Below are 17,739 nucleotides of genomic sequence, written 5' to 3'. Positions count from 1 at the left end.
TCTTTGGTAATCTCCCCCACTACGTCCCCGCTGTGCCCGGGTCCCTGGTAGCCGGGCTTGCAATTGACGCAAATGATGGTGAGGTAACTCCATTTGAAATTAACACTCCCTGTGTGGAAGATTACGGTCATATCTTCCAAAGGGGGTGTATGGATTTCAACTGGAATAGCTCAATAAAGGATCTGGTCAAGGGTGAAAATAAGAAATGATGAACCAGGGGCTAATTTTTACATAAAATGGCCCCTGGTTCACTTCATTCAACATGGAACCAGGGGCCACTTCTAATCAACAAGGGGCCAATATTTGTTCTGAATAAGTTCATCATGCATTAATGGCTATGGAATTGAATTTTTGGGTATAGTGACCAGGGGCCAGTTCCTGAAGAAAAGTGACCCCCTGGTCAGCTGAAATTTAGATGGGACCAGGGGCCATTTCAGGGTTTCTGGGGCTAACTGCTCCCATCTCCCACTTATTGGCTCCACATCTTAAAATCAACATTTGACCTTGTATCTCATGTGTGGAAATTCTCAAGCTTCTACTAAAAAGTGCACAATCCTTCAGGTTAGCAACTGTACAAGTACACAGAAAGTGCTATCTGATTTTTTTATAACATGGTATCAGATTTGTATTTTTCTAATACAGAATATTTATAGTCCCTTCACCAGCTACATTAACTGCAATATTTAGGTTTGCTTTTTCTTTGTGCGTATTGAAATAAAAACTTTCTGTATGAATTCCCATGTGGTAAAACATGTGGCAACCTCTTGGTCTAGCACGTGAAAAACCTGAAAACACACGTCCCAATGCCCTCTGCAATCTCTCCTGGTTTAGGGCACAGCCGGCCCCTCCACCCCCTTCAACAATGGCGACGGTAGATCCTGTGGGCCGAGTATGAGAACAAATGGCAGTCGTCTCTTCCGCGAGAGAGCATCCAAGTATTGTGGTAGGTTTGCCTGTAAAAAATGATAAATATACCCCATCAGTAAATAAAATGATGCAGTATTTGAGACCCGAAAAGGGGTAGGGGTAGTATCATTACTGGGACTAATCACTAACACTGAGTGGGAGGGAGTAGGCAGGGAGCACAACAAGCACTGTACACATAACACAAATAGTTTGCACAGCAAGCCAATTGTTTTTCACTTTATCTCTCTTAATCTTGGCTTAAGTTACCATCACTCCCTTGCCCCTCCCCTTCTTTTCCATGCTAGTTTTAAAATTATTATTTTTGCTGCATTTATATCCATGACAATATGAAAAATTAATATCCATGCTTGTGAACAGGCCTCAAAAGTGTGTGTCTGTCAAGGATTTAACAATCAACAAGTATGCGGTAATGCCTAGATCGATTCTACAAATTGTCCATTCTGGGTCACAGCCTTTTTTGTGTCGCAGACCATTTGAAAATGGGTCGCGAACAAAAACCTTATAGAAAAAACATTCAGGTAAGATTATAAACATAAAACATCACAAATAAAACAAAAGGGATTAGAAATTCTTGTTTATCAAACTGTCATTTTGCAGGGCAACTGCACCTTCATATTGTGTAATTCACTGATTTCTCACACTTGTACTAGTAAAATAGTCAATGGAACAACTCATACTTGTACCTCTACCCAAACCTGAATATTTATTCCACAGTATGTTTTGGGTTGCACCACACTGATGTAGAAATAAGGGCCCCTTGTCAAAAAGTTAGGGAAAATCTGCCTGTTATTTTTCAATTAAATTTCATTTCAGTTATAGTATATCAGGGTTAATAATTTCAGAGAGAATCCTAGAAACCATGAAATTCTTTGCAGGGATTTTCTTGAATAGATGTACGAGAATTCAAAGAGATTCTTGTCAACATTACAGATTCTGGTAAAATTTCAGAATCCAATGAATTCTCACAAGATTAAAATAAATTCTACCTGTGGTAATTTCTGACATTAAAGTACAGAGGAAGTCAATGTGTTATTTTACGTACTGCTCCTTTTAATACACATAATTGAATAAAACTTACTGGCTGAAAATCAATGAAAGATGCCATTCCTTTCTTCACTGTAGCAATATGAAAGGCAGTGCTATCAGAACCACATTTTTACACTTTGTTCATCCACATCTGAAAAAAGAGATGACAAAAAAAAAATTAAATAATTAACCTTGTTTTTAATAAACTGGTTTGGACAAAAGAAATTTGGATATAAACGAAAACGCAACCTCGAGATCATGTGGGCTGATGTTCTGAGATTTGCAATCTGGGAGTGGGAGAAAGAAATTCATTCTCTTTTGGCTGGCAGACAGGGAAAACAACATGGAGCATGTAGGTAATGATGGTCAGGTCAACCACCTAGTTAACCAGCATCTAGCATTCTGACCAGGCTTAATCATACAATTACTTAGGAAATAAAATTCCATACATGTACATGTCTCAAAGCTTATGAAGATTTTAAATCCAATGTGAAACAAACAAAAAGTGAATGTGCACCGCAAAATGAACGAACGTGACAGCTTTGAGACATATTGAAATATCTGGAAACACCTTGCTTAGTTTGGTGTTACTTTTTTTTTTTTTTTTTTTTTTTTTTAATTAATTATTTTCTTACCTGTATCCATATTTTTTGATTAGAATGTGCACCATTTTGCTGTAGTGAGCTGCATGCAATGATCCTCCTTCTTTAAGTTCATCCACAATAGCCAGAATGCCAGATACATTTATTTCCTAAGTTTAATTTGAAAAAAAAAAATGTAGACTGTAAGGTGAAGCGGAGGAATGGTACGGAAAATAATTGTGCATTGAAGTTTTTTTTTTTTTTCAATGACAACCAATTGTATCACAAAATGCTTATAAATTTCAAATATCCGGCACTTCGAAACCGGCACAGGCAAAAACAATTCAATGGATCTACATGTAGTTTGCCTTTGATTGCAATTGTGGATAGGTATTGATTGATATGAATGAATTTGGATGCCTCATACTAGTTAGCAGTCATCTACATGTATCCATGTTATCCAAGCATGTTATCCTCTTTACACAAGTTTACAGCAGCTCTTTACCACATGTGGTGTGTGCTCATAGCAACCAAGTAGCTATACTGCACAGTGCACATGTAGACATTGGAGTTCCGGTAGTTGTTAAAAATTCTACAGCCCCGCACGCTGATTTATACTGGACGAGATTGGATGACTCACAAATATTCAAGGAAACAAAATGAAAACAGACATGTATCTACCACCCCCCCCCCCGGGTGGGGGAGGGCTTTGGTCCAAAATTTGTTGTAAACTTCACTTTTCACAAAATTGCCTCACCCTGGAAAATGTCCACTTTTCTGCAATTCAGCACCCTAAGATAATCCTACACCACTGTGGCTTATCATCATAGGGGCATACGGAAGGGGGAAATCTCACAGGAATATTTCCTAAAAATGGCTTGTGTACCCCCAATCATGGTTGGTGCCCTCCATAGGATCACTACACCACTGCTGCATACTTACGAACTGTGTGTCAGGCATTTCCACATCTATTATCCTGTCCTTGGCTTCTTAATTTGCTTCACTCACTGTTGTCTTCTTTGCTTGTGTATCATCAGGTTCCATGATCGAGCGACTCAAGTCAGTATATCAGACAATACCTTTCTCCCTGAAATGAAATGTCAAAGCAATAATGTGTGTCAATGTCACTTACTTCTATTGTCTTCAGAAATTAGAGCCAATGTTAAGAAGGAAAAAAAGGCCTACAGAATTTTAGTACAAGTTCAGGAGCACTATCTTTTAAGAGAACGCTGGGGATCAGGGAATATGCTATGATGGTATCAACCCCCCCACCCCCTCCCCTGTTTTTGTGTTGCTCTTTTTAATTTTATGGTGAAATATCATCATCCAGTCCACTTCCAGAAATGTTATTTAAAAAAAAAATTTCCCCCTGGAAAAATCCGGATTAAGAAAAAAAAACCCGGAAATCTGGCAAAAACCGGAAAACTTGGAACACTGAAACAAGCTTTGGAGCTTGACAACAAAAAGCGTCTGATAAGGTGCCACACATGAGAATGCTTTTAAGGGGGGACTACACCCCTGGCCAATTTTGTGCTTATTTTTGCAAAAATTATAGCACATTGGTCACAAGTCAAGATATGCATATTATAGGGGCAAGGACTACAACTACTGTACTGAAAATTCAGCAACTCAAAGCAGGTAGTTAATGATTTATTGATCAAATACTGGCTTCCCCTCCTTTTGAGTGTAACTACACAACGGTTGTCTGTGCTGACATAAAATTTCAAGTGCAGTAGTTGCAGTCCTTGCCCCTATAATATACATATCTTACTTGTCCCCAATGCACTATAATTTTTGAGAAAAATGCAAAAATATTGAGTTGTTTCTCACACAAAGAAAATGCATAGCGTGTTGTGATCGACGGAGAGTGCTCGAAATGGGTTGAAGGGGAATCTAGTGTGCCACAAGGCACGGTCACTGGACCATTAGATTTGATAATCAAATTCTAAAAGTATAATAAACCGGATATAATAACTAATCATATTTCATATGGTAAGCTTACGGTACATGTGCATGTGCGAATGCAATGTCAAATGAGAGCGAGAAATACATCAAAAATGTCTTGGCAAAGTAAATAATTCTTGATCATCATGAGAGAATGTGTAAACTTTCTTCTGCGTACCATTGCATCACAGTTCTTTTCGTGGAACAACACGATCGCTCAACTAAGGACGGTGATTGGTCAAGATATTTTGCCTATAGCATGCACACTAGCATCTATTTCAATTCTTTTTGATTACATCTGCCTGCAAATAAGGCCGAATTGGTCAAGCTCACTCTGCGCTTGTTGATCGAAAGACAGCCTAGGCTAATAGAAATTGGCACCACTTTCGTGGCGGGTTGTTGTCTTTAATTCTGTGGTTGTGGACCAAATAATAATAAAGTATCCATAAAACATGTATATGTCCGGCACTTCGACAGGGTGATTCTTTGTTGGATTATTTGATCCTATGACATCTTCTCATCATTTATTCAGTCTGAAAAGTAGTCATAGAGCGCTGTATGGGCTGGCAAACTATGTAGGCCTAAGCTTAAGCTTATCGTGTGTGTACACGTTGACGCAAATTCAAGAAAGTAGAAAACTTGGAAGTATGACTATATATCTCCTTAAATTTGCCTCTGTATTTTGCAAACTAAAACAAGAAAACTTAAATAAATACAAATATGAGAGTAGGCCTATGACTGTGAATTAATTTAGATGCCAAGTGTTAAACCATATTGTACTAAACTCTCCGGTGCTTGCAAAAGTTATGAATGAATGCTGTACAATGATTTATACTCGTCACATGTGTATCGCCATGGTCGGATCACATAGGCCTAATTGCATGCTTGTCGTGGGTCGACCTGGCTAAAAATCCTGGGCGTTTGTGGGCCGAATGTGGCATTTGTGGCAATCAAAATTTTACGGTCTACCTGGGAGAAACCGATTTACGATAACTTAGATGGTCTATCGTGTGTGATACGATAATTTGGGTCCACCTGGGATATTTTTCTCCCAGCTTGACCCAAAACGTGCAAATAAGCAACATTCAATTCCATCCATTATTCATATTTATGCTTGCATGACAAGTCATGCACATTGACGGTGACATTGTCATTGTGCAACTTGCAAGTCACTGAAAACGTGAAAAAATCTAACTCGAAAACGAATAATTCATCGACGTTCATCGCAAATTTATATTCACGATCAAGGACAATTTATAAAAGCACAAGCTGAACGTATTTCATACAAACTGGATGCATTTCATGTTTTTATACGCACATTAAAATTTGTTTGTTGGCGCAGTGGTGCAAAATTCGTCACCCCTAGTCATTTCACGGTAGCCACAGACAAGCCTCTCACATGCTCAGTAACAGCCAATTATTTCATTTTTCGCGTGGCGTCCGTTGAATATTTTTTAATAATTATGAAGTTAAGACATGTTTCAATCAAAATTTCTATAAATCATAGTACTGACACACGCTAAACGACCTGTGGCAGATTAGGAAAAAGTTTCATCATGTTCATGTTTTTATACATAAAGTATAATTTATGCGTGTGCGCAGTGGTGCAAAATTCGTCACCCTAGTCATCTCACAGACAAGCCTCAGTAACAGCCAATTATTTCAATTTTCGCGAGGCGTCGGGCGAAATCTTTTGAAGAATTCGTAAATTAAGACATGTTTCAATCAAAATTTCAATAAATCATAGTACTGACACACGCTATACGACCTGTGGCAGATTAGGAAAAAGATAAATAAAAGAGACATATCAAAAACTCACCTGCGATGCGGGCCACTAATCAGTGCTCGAGGGATGCGGTTACTGCCTTAGAAATGAACTATAATTATTCATAAGCTGTATCCTTATATGGCGATCCGATTCTGAAAGTTCCGCGTCGATTGGTTATTTTTGACCTGAACTATAGTAGTAAAACTACACGCCTCTATTTAAGGCGCCAAAACAGCCTCGACTCTGACCAAAGGGGCGAAGTTCGGCAAGGGGCTACGTCCATGTTTAAGATTTGCTCGAAATCGTGAACTGGCTTCCTGACTGTAGAGGTGCTATATCAGAAAAGATATCTTACACTTCCCACAATTCATTTTGTCCAATTCAATTTTTTCCGTACTGATTTATTTAGTCCGTCAACTCAGAAGTACAGAGTAAATAGACCTCAGAAACTGGAGGTATGAGAATAATTATTTCAATACAATGCATGTGTAAATGCTTCTCTTGCGCGCCAACTGCTGCGCCAAACATACTAGATTTGTACTTGCCAAGCGCACCACACTCTTTATGCATCGCGTTTTTTAACACCTAGTACATGTGACGCAAAGCATTAACCTCCGATGCCACAGATTTGGTTTGTACTTCTAGGTTGAAGCAGTATACCTAGTGCAACACAGGACGATAGTGACAAAAAGGACCTGAATGAACAGAACACATCCAGATCTTGCAAAATATGTTTATTTAATAACTATCCACCCATATTTAGCCACAAAGTAAACCTATACAAAGCAGAGGCGTGCGCAAGGGGGGGGGGGCAGTGGGCCATGGCCCCCCCACTTTTGTTGGTCATTTGGGGGAAAAACATTAAAAACATCAAAATTTGCTCCTTCAGACTCCATTCGGGGGAACTGAACAACCTGGCCCCCCACTTTCAATGTGCTGCACGCCACTGATACAAAGTAATAGGAGTGTCATTTGATGTAATCAGGTGGTTGAATAGTCCGAATATAGAATAAGGTTCGCTAACCCTAACACTAACCCTTATTCTATATTCGTACTAGAGAACCTTCGGATTAGCGAACTTAATTTGGTTTTTGGACTAGCGACCCTTCAGACTTGAGAACCTTCAGACTAGCGACCCTTTGGATTAGAGAGAAGTCACATACTTCTTAAGAGCTTACTGATCATCAGAAAATCATCTTTTTGTTTCAGGCAAATTTTTGTATATAGATGCCAGTGCAGAAAGGTCTGGTAGAATAGCCCAGTTGAAGAGTCACTTATACCCAGTTCTTCCTGAGGGCCATTGTGTTGAGTTCTACTATTACATGTACGGAGAAGATGTCGACACACTCAGTGTGTTTTACATGGTAAGGATTGCATTACCATTTGATGTTCATTCTAATAAAGTTACTTTTTTTGTAAATTTAAGTTTTCTGAAATAAAAGTGAGCTATACAGGGAAATATGTGGACAATTTCTAGGTAGTAAAGATGCTCTTTATGGCAACTATGCAACTACTTTATCTGATAATACTTTTTTCTCCCTCATTGGTTCAAATTTGTTGTCAAAAAAGTGCACTTTTTAAAATTTTGAATAGGCCTACTTCTGGTCTGATCCAGTGCAAAATCCCCCCAATTTTTTTTATTGAACATTTTATAAACTTGTGTTGTAGCGCTTTATGCAGTCAGTAACATCAACACATCAAGGCAGCATTTTTATGCGCACATCTATTTGGTGTGTCAAACATGCATGTGTGTATACCAGCACTAAGAATAGGCTTTCCTGGGCAGATAGTATACAAATACTACATGGTTAGAGGGGAAATGGGCAACTTATTTTTGCCAAGGGTGAGGGGTGACAGGCCCATAGACAGTACCGAGGAGAACACAGTTGTCATATTTCCCCAGTAGTATTTGTTTTTACATATACGGGGATGAGGTAAATAGTCAAAACTACCACTCAGGGAAGTAATCCTTGATGTTTGTGATTGACAATTTTTATTGATTGGCATAATTTGCAATGTGTAATAATGTTAGGTAACTCTAATTCCATACATTTTTGTGCTGATATTGAAAATTAAAGTGACTGTATTTCTATACATATCTTTACATTTCAGGTAAACGGTGCACGCTATCATGGTTTCAAAATGTCTGGAGACCTTGGCCAACAATGGCATGCTGGTCGCTTTTCAGTTTCTTCCAAAGACAACTTTCAAGTGTATTTTGAAGCCGTTGTTGGGGATGGGAACCAAGGGGATATAGCCATCGATGATATCAATATACATCCAGGAGCTTGTTTGCCTTTTGGTAAGTTCCCAGCAAGATTATGTGATAGAATAAAAAAACAAAAATACCGATAATAAGAAACGCAAAACATTTGTCAGAAAATGTTAAATGTTAGGTTGTATAATGGGTGGCACATTTTATAACATCAAAAAACAGTTTTGAAAACTTAATGCAAAATATGATGTTATTATAATAATTAGACAATAATAACTGCGCACCATCTATTTTGAGGGCATTGTGGGAAATCGGAGGGTTTTGTTTTGGGCGGAGGTATTTTTCCGAGGGAGAAATACCTGTGTGTCATATACTGCCTCTAGCTATAATGATAGATGGTTATCTGGTTACCTCATTGGCAGATACTAACCCCAGGTGGGAATTCAAGTTGTGTTCAATTCTCTTCAGGCAGTGAAACCTAATGCGGTGGCTCAAAATGGGGACAGGGAAAACAATAATTATTGTTTTCTAAATCTTCTTTCTTCCTCCCTTCTTCCTTCTACTTAGACAAAAAGCAGCTTGGACAATGGGGTTAAGTTAAAACAAAGAGCATGTTAAAGGTTTTTTTTCACTCCATTATGCCAGGTGACTGTGATTTTGAACAAGAAAGTGGTGTGTGTACATGGACTAATGCTGATAACATTCTTCAAGATAACTTTGACTGGATAGTTGGATTTGGAGGAACACCAGGAGGAAGTACTGGACCATCTAAAGACCACACCAAAGGAACTGACAAAGGTACGTTGCTGGCCTGTAGCTAGGACTTACTAGGGGGCGGGTTGGGGATTTCCAAAATATGGACTTTGTTTATTTTTTTTTTCTTTTCAACATTTGACTTTTTGAATCTAACAGTTGACCCTTCATGGTTTTCTTTCTTTAAAATGTGTATTCTTTGCACAATATTATTTTGCAAAGTCGCACAAAAATCATGACATATCATTTATATAGGATTTAATAGTTTATTTTTTATACAAATAACATATTTCAATGACACAGAACTTGTGCATCTATCAGGAACTAACTTTGTCTTTGTGTTATGCTAAATAGCCTTCCCAATTTTACATGTTGAAGGTCACACACTATAATATACATCAGTGAACATCATAAGAGAAGCTGTTCGAATTTCTGGCACACTTGTGTATAATATTTATGTGCAATTCCCCTTTCAACATACTGACCAATGTCTTTTACCTGTTAATGTTCCCGCATAGGTCGCTATCTCTACATTGATTCCTCACCACCGCGTAGTCAAGGAGACATAGCTCTTCTGTACAGCCAGATTCTTCCAGCCACACAATCGACTGGAACCTGTCTCAAGTTTTGGTATCATATGATGGGGAGCCAACTAGGCATGCTGAGAGTTTACTATCAACCATGGGGTGCCAGCACTGGTACACTGTTTTGGGAATATATTAAGGATAAAGGTGATACATGGTTTGAGGGACAGATGGGAGTGTACAGTAATACTTATTACCAGGTGAGTGAGTACAGGTGCCCATCATTTTGGTGACAACTGTCCGTAGGTTCCCTAAGTACGGGCTCCTTAGTCTGAGGATTCACTAGTCTGAACACGTAATTTACCATTCGCTAGTCCAAATTCTGAAAAAGGTTCACAGTCCAAATATCAGGTTCTCTAGTCTGAAGGATTGCCAGTCTGAAAAATAAATAAGGTTCTCTAGTCCGAATATAGAATAAGGCTCACTGACCTTGACCCTAACTCTAACCCTAACACCAACTCTAACCCCAACCGTAACCCTAACCTTTTTTCTATATTCGGACTAGAGAATCTTTGGATTAGCAAACTTAATTTGGTTTTCGGACTAGCGACCCTTCGGACTAGAGAACCTTCGGACTAGCGACCCTTCGGACTAGAGAGAAGTCACAATCATTTTCACCAAAACGGCCAGCCCAAAATTTGAACCTAAAAACATAAACCAGACCTCTGCCATTTCTGGGGTTATTGCTATTATTGACTTCTGATGTCATTTCCAGGCAGTTTGTCAGCAATCCCGTTGTTTCTTGCCCGTCAGTATGCGTGCATATCATATTTTGTTCAGGACCTTTGCTTTTAAAACTCCTGCCACATCACAAGGCTATTGAACAGTGCAGTGGTTGAATGTATGCAGTAATCATATCTGGTGGTTAGTCTTAAGGGATCACACCACTAAATCAAGTTCCTATTCTTTTATTTGTTAAAAGGTACACAAGAAATCATCATTTTCTCATGGTTATAACGTCCTAGGGCATTCAAAACACCATTTTGCCAAAAGTTTATGATATATTCTACCCTAGAACCAGCATTTTTTTGGTAGTTGAGCAGCTCGATTTTTCGCAGCGGTCACATGATGTAAACCATACCAAACTCTACTCCCTATTCCAGATAAATACAGCACTCATTTTTTGGAATGAAAAAAATATTAGCCGGTTTTGCCAAATGAAACATAGCTTAATCCTAATCCTTTAGGTAGTCCTAACTGGCAATAAAAGTCAAATTTTAATATTTGGTCAATTTTTGGAAATAAGGGCCAAAAATGTGCATTTTAAGGGTATTTTTCGACCTTTTTCGTATTCTGTGACAATCAGGCCCAAAGACTTGAACAAAGACTAATTTCAAGTTACGCATTCTAATTTTTGGAAAACACTTTTTCCAATCTGTTTCATAACCAATTAGCAAATATAACATATAATATTAAAATTATGAGCTAACTCTTAGCCTATACTCAAGATTTTGAATGCTTAGACTTGTGCCAAGTCTTACAATTTTGTCACTGCAATTGTAAGAAAACATGCAACATTGCATGTTTTTGGACCATTTTACCTCAAATTGCAAAAATATTAAAATGTGACTTTTAATTGCCAGTTAGGACTAACTAAAGGATTAGGATTTAGCTATGTTTCATTTGACAAAACAGGATAATATTTTAATTCCAACAAATTAGTGCTGTATTTATCTGGAATAGGAGTACAGCTCAGCGCCTCTATATTGTGACATCAGTTGGTGCCTGGAACCAAAAAACCTTCATAAAATGTCAGAATTGTAATATTTTCATCTTTTTATGCTCAGATGATAAGAAAAACATCCACAGAGCACAACTATGACCAAAAAATTGGCATATCAGCCTTCATTTTGAACTTTTTTTCCCATTTTAATGCACCTGGTATGGTCAGCGAATAAAAACACTGGTTGTTATTTCTTCAGTCAGATAGGGTTGGACCTGATTTAGTGGTGTGATCTCTTATTTATTAGAATAATGACATAATGAGTATAAAGAGCCCATGATGCATGATGACAATTATGTAAAGCTTTGCAATGCTCATGAATTCTAAGTCTCAATATTCGATTCCAGCATGTGCTTAAAAAGTCCCGGAGTGGCGTCATTTTGTTCCGTATTATATGACAATCCAATATGGCATATTTCCCATAAAGTTTCACATGCTCCCCAATCGATTTGAAAATCCCATAGGAAAATGGCTGAAAAAAAGCTTGTGTCCCCCAGTCAGGTCTGGTGCCCCCCAATCAAGGTTGGTGCCCCTAATAGGATGACTCATGCTATGCCACTGTTCAGTATAATTCTTTGCACATGTAAGTTACACCATGTTGGATTTTGCGGTGGCAGATTTGAATTCCACGGGGCATAGACACACACATAAGGTCCGTTCATACTACCACCGCATTTGCGATGCGTTGCTTTGCGATGCGGTACGTTGCCGCACTGAAAGTGCTGCATTGCGATATCGCAATAAAGTTTAATACAATTTAACTTGGAAATGCGACGAGTTGCGTTGAGTTGCGGCAAAAGTAATCGATATATCGGCATCGCAAAGCAACGCATCGCAAATGCGGTGGTAGTATGAACGGACCTATAGAAGGGTGAATTGTCCGTCCGCCGGGGATGTAGCCACGTAAATAGATTTATTCGAATCTGCCATTAAGGGATCTAAAATGAGCGTTTATGGCGTTTCGACAGTATTTTTTGTGGGACATGAGAGCATCTCAGACGTATCAAATTGCATTCTGAATACGAAGCATGTCTTTCTGATATCAAATATTTTTCATTTTTTGAAAATCACGGTATAATACAAATTTTATGACAAATTATTAAAATTTGATATTTTTCACATTTTTGATATATAACAGTCCTCGGTAATTTCATAAATCTAATGATATATTTAAAGTGTATGTAGCTGGGAGGAAAAAGCCGACGATCAATTGAAAATTTTGACCTTTCATATTGAAGATATGGATTTTTTTCCCAAAAGACCTAATATTTTTTGGTGTTTTGGGAAAAAAAATCCACATCTTCAATACGAAAGGTCAAAATTTTCAATTGATTGTCGGCTTTTCATCCCACCTACATACACTTTAAGTATAAATCATCAGATTTATAAAGTTTACTTCGAGTACTGTAAAATATCAAAAATATCAATTTTAATGATTTGCCATAAAATGTGTATTACGCTATGTAATTTCAAAAATCAAAATTATTTGATATCAGAAGGACATTCTTCGTATTCAGAATGCAATTCGATAGGTCTGATGTGCTCTCATGTCCCACAATAAATACTGTCCAAACGTTCATACCCCAGCCCTTAACTTGAGACAAGACATATTCTTGTTCACACATTTTAGTTGCTTTTAATTGACTAAAGCTAAAGCCTAGTTCATACTTTTTATTTGAAGTGGATTATTTGATGCAAGTAACTCCACAGCCCATTTTTAGCTTGATTTTGACCAAAATTTGGAAACAGCAAACTTAATTTGCTGTCACATTGACAGACTTTGCTTAAAAGTCTAATGGTGTTCATAGTTGTATAGCAAGCCAGATTCAAATCTGCCACTGTGAAATCCAACATGGCGTTACTCTCACGAGACAGACTATAAGCTTAAACTGTTAACTGACAGAAGCCAAGGCCTGGTTCATACTTTTTATTTGACATAGATTACTCAATGCTTCAACATGTATTTTTATACAGATCTATTCGGGGAGGTACTCAGTACAAATGACCATATGGGGACATTCCGCAAACATGGGTAGCATTTTCAGCCTTTTTGTATATCAATGACCCCTTTTTCTAGACTAATTTTGGTATATGGGTGGGTCCTTTTTTCAACATTTTTTCGCAAAAGTAACCCCAATTTTGTCTCAATCTAGCCAAAATTTTGGGGAAAATTTGTAAAAACTATGACAATTTGGGTTCAATTTGGCCAAATATTTCGACTTTTGTTATATCGATGGGTTCAAATATCTTGACAAATTGGTATATTGATTGGTCCACTTTCAAATTTTCAGCAGCACACCCCTACTAAAATCAAACTTTAGACCCCCCATCTGGTCCTATTCTACTTCCAGTCATGTTTAACTAATGGCATGATATCGATAATTTACTTCTACCAGATATTTGATGTCAAATATAATAGATTTTTATCAAATATTTGTTAGAAGCTAAAAGGAATTAAAACACATTGAATAACAAGTATACTTGTTGCGTAAATATTGTTTCATACTTTCCTGCTGCTTGCTGCTTTGCTGCTCTGAAGATGATTTTGCTTCACTGCGCAGTTGCACTAGAAATGCTAGCGGTGACCAGCGGCAAACCGATATAAGTGGCAGCATCGCTGGGAGTTGAATTCAAGTCAACTCAGAGAGCCCCTCTGACGTACGAGAACAAAATACGATTTTGGAGTGGTGCTAAGCGACAGCAGTGGCTTTCAGAGTCATGCCGCTGCCGCTCAGCGGTGTGCCGCTCCGCTTGTAGACAAATGCAAGCGGCACGATGAAGCGTCTCGCCACCATATGCGAATGTTGTCTCATTTGCTCTCGGATCATTAAAATGAAAGTGGTTACATAGAGAAATCAGGCCAATTTTCACTAAACGAGCTTCTACTGAATGAAATAAAAATATCCAATTAAAATCCCATTCAGATTTTAAAACTATACACATTCTTCTCACAAAATCTGTTCATAAAATGTGTTTAGAAGCTTTCATTTCTCAGGACGGGTCGTGTTAATGTTGCAAAATCACCCTTTTTTTACATGCGAAAGGGCAAAAATTAGCGTGAATCCAGTGAAATCCCGACATTCAAATGGCCCTCTCGCGGTTGTTGATGATCCAATTCTTTTTTCCCAAAGTGCATTGCAAAATTGATTATCTGATTTAGAAGTATCTATAAAAACAATTCTGATAGGTCAAATATTTTTTCCGGACTATTCAATAATGTAAAATATCCAATCGGTATACGTGTTATTAAAAGGTCAGGAAATAGCCCATTAGCATGACGTCATCACGACATCCCGGATGCGTTGCTTGGGGACGCCGCCGCCATTACCGCTTCAATCAGCTGATTGTAAGGACGTACTGCATCATTTCATTTAATTTTAACATTGCTTTATGCTCAAAAAGATAGTTTTAGTTCTGATATACTATTTAAATTTCACTGGAAGTCATTTGCTGGTTTAACAGAGTGGTGAATCAACAAAATATCGCATTTTATTTTATCCGTGTATGTCAAATCTCCCAACCGGACCCAAGGCCAAGTCGGCTTGAGCCGCAGAACTTGCACTGTAGGGGTAATAGGGTTTCCTGTGTGTTATGTTTTCCACGTTTGCGGTATATGAGGACCTGACACACGTAAGTTGTTGTGGTATTTGTGGAAAATTTGTAGTAATAAAAGTTTGTAAGAAACAGAAAACAACCAACACATGCTTCATGACCAGTTTGTGAATATTGATTGTGTCTTTCCCCCTCCAATTTACCCATGCACAACAATGGAGTGGTCCTAATTGCAAACTCCCTGGGTGTGCTTATGCATTTATTGATCAAGCCTAATCTCCTGTGCAATGACCCAGTGAATTGTGTACATAGAACCACGGAATAGGCCTGGAAGCGGCGCTAGAAATTAGCATGAGGCCACATTGATATGTAAATAGCGTATTGTTATTTAAATTTGCGCCCAGACGTATTGAGGGCGACAGTCATGTTATCCAGACGGAGAATGGCTGCATATATGCCGGGCATGTGAATTTGCTGAGTGAAGGCTGATAATCACCTTTCTGTATAGGTGATAAGCTAGTATATTTCGTGTACCAGTTGGTTATAACAAAAAATTAGTATCTTATTAAATATATTAAATGTATAAACTTTGAAAGTTACATGAATTTGAAGAGCAGAGCTTGAAATCTAGCTAAGTCAGGTGATGTGAAATTCTGCTGCGTGACCCCTCTGCGTGGTAGAATTATATTCATAAAACATTGAATTTAACAGATATCATGGGCAGCCAACCACGATTTATCAGCATTTAAAATATATGTTAATTAACAAAGATAAATAATAAAGAGTACAAATGGCAATTAACTAGTAAACAAGCCTGAAATCTTAAAATGTTGCCACGTGTTTTCCCGAACACATGATATGTCACCATGTGACCACTATTCAGATTTACCGTAAATATTTGGAGTATGCTTGCACATCATGCACATACACTGTGCATTTCTTTACCTCAGTATAAAATCAATAATTCATGCTGGGAGCCAAGTAACATTGTCTGCTCAGCGCAGATTGGTATTTTATTTTACTTGAGAGCATAATAGAAATACATAAAAGCGAATCATGGCGCCATGATGGAAGGTCAGGTCGGGTATCAAAGGTTATTATAACTTAAATACTACTTGTATTTCCCACCTTGCCTCTGTCACATATTTCCTTCATATTATTGACAGCAAGTCCTAATTTTGACTTTGCTACTGCAAAATGTCATTTCATATCAAATTAGTAGACTTTCTTTGAAAAAACATATCACTGGTGCCTGATGGGAATACCCGTCCGCCATTTCATTAAACTGGATCGTTTTACCTGGTTTGTGCCCAGATGTATTGAGGCGTATATACTCTCATTGAACAGGCAAAGTTCGCAAAACTAACAACGTTGTTATTTGCCAAACTCAATTAACATGATCCAAGGGTCGAACATGAATTATTCATAACGAGCTATAACGGATCGATAACTGGCCTCACTTTCTAGCTAGTAAACCAGCTGAATTTTTCATAGATTTTGCGTTGCTAATAGAACAACCGTGAATTTAGTGTCACCCCCTTGATAGAACTTTGCACTGTGTGTGGATGAGGAGGTTTATATCAAATGAGACAATACTGCCAAAACGTTTCCATATGCAGTGGCAAGTGGCAGAAAGTATGAATCCAGCATTAGACTTACCTGTCTGTGTTATTTTTCAGATGATATTTGAAGCTGAAATTGGAGCAGGAGCTACAGGTGACATAGCCTTGGATGATATCTCCTTCTTTCCTTCTGCTTGCGGAGGTAAGTTTAACAACCTGGAACAGTCAATCCATAATTTGAATCTCCAAATTTAATTGCTGATCCTAAGGAGGCAGTCATATTTTGGATTCTTGATTTGCAGTACTCAAGTTGGACCATTTGAATGCAATTTCAAATGTAATATCCCTATAGTCCTAATCTAGTTAAAAAGAGCACTAACATTCAAATTAATTTTTGATTCAAAGTGTTTAAATGGCTCAGCTTTCCATGATAAAATGTATATATTCTACACAAAATTTTACCATTTGCCCAATTCTGCATTTTGTCACCAGAACCATTTCCCCCAAGTTTATTTTGTACATTTATGACTTTTATTTCCCTAAATTTAAAATGGCTTCCTCCAGTTGGCAGTGATTGGATATTTAAATTTGTATTTATAGACTGCCTGTTGCAGACTGTTTAGGCTATAAAGCCTGTTTTCCTTTGTCTATGTGTGTAATATCAGTTTCTTTTCAGTTGCAAGTTGAATTGGGAATTAGTAGTTTGACAAACCAAGTGAAGGTCCCAGGTTCAAATCCTGGATAGTCAGTGAAATTTTTTCACTGGCTGTCATTTATGTATGTGTTGACTTGTGTTAAAAACCTTTCTCATATTTAATTTACCACATAGATTAAACTTTATTTCTCCGTCAAGTGAATTTATACTCGCTACAATATGTCAACATGGCTTTGTCAAGCAAAAATACCAATTTGTTTGCTGACAACATTAATTGGCCACATGATACTCACTTAAATACGATAGTAACATGATTGCAATCAACAGGGAAAAATACAAAATACACTTGTGTGGACCATTTTTCAGGAGTTTCGCAAAATTTTTCTTTTCATGCTTGCCAATATATATTTGTTTTCTTCCTATAGGCATTTAAAGAAATATACACATTT

General features: G+C 37.7%; 1 protein-coding gene across 1 annotated transcript; it reads left to right on the top strand.

Moving 5' to 3' along the window:
- The first annotated feature begins 2,211 nt into the window (after window positions 1–2,211).
- Window positions 2,212–17,469, top strand: LOC140137063 (MAM and LDL-receptor class A domain-containing protein 1-like). The gene is made up of 7 exons (XM_072158721.1): window positions 2,212–2,305; window positions 7,456–7,610; window positions 8,359–8,548; window positions 9,107–9,259; window positions 9,733–9,998; window positions 16,753–16,837; window positions 17,465–17,469. The coding sequence occupies exons 1-7, from the start codon at window positions 2,212–2,214 to the stop codon at window positions 17,467–17,469; spliced, it is 948 nt and encodes a 315-aa protein (XP_072014822.1).
- The last annotated feature ends 270 nt before the right edge of the window (window positions 17,470–17,739 follow it).

Source organism: Amphiura filiformis, chromosome 17 (assembly GCF_039555335.1).
Source record: "Amphiura filiformis chromosome 17, Afil_fr2py, whole genome shotgun sequence".
Classification (NCBI taxonomy): domain Eukaryota; kingdom Metazoa; phylum Echinodermata; class Ophiuroidea; order Amphilepidida; family Amphiuridae; genus Amphiura; species Amphiura filiformis.
Note: the sequence above shows the minus strand (reverse complement) of the source record. Positions and strands in the feature narration are given on the sequence as shown.

Bases quoted from the DNA above. Each gene is read 5' to 3' on its own strand.
- LOC140137063 (XM_072158721.1), top strand. From the start codon at position 2,212: ATGTGGGCTGATGTTCTGAGATTTGCAATCTGGGAGTGGGAGAAAGAA. The intron at 8,549-9,106 runs GTAAGTTCCCAG...CCATTATGCCAG, and splicing joins AGGAGCTTGTTTGCCTTTTG to GTGACTGTGATTTTGAACAA. The intron at 9,260-9,732 runs GTACGTTGCTGG...GTTCCCGCATAG, and splicing joins CACCAAAGGAACTGACAAAG to GTCGCTATCTCTACATTGAT.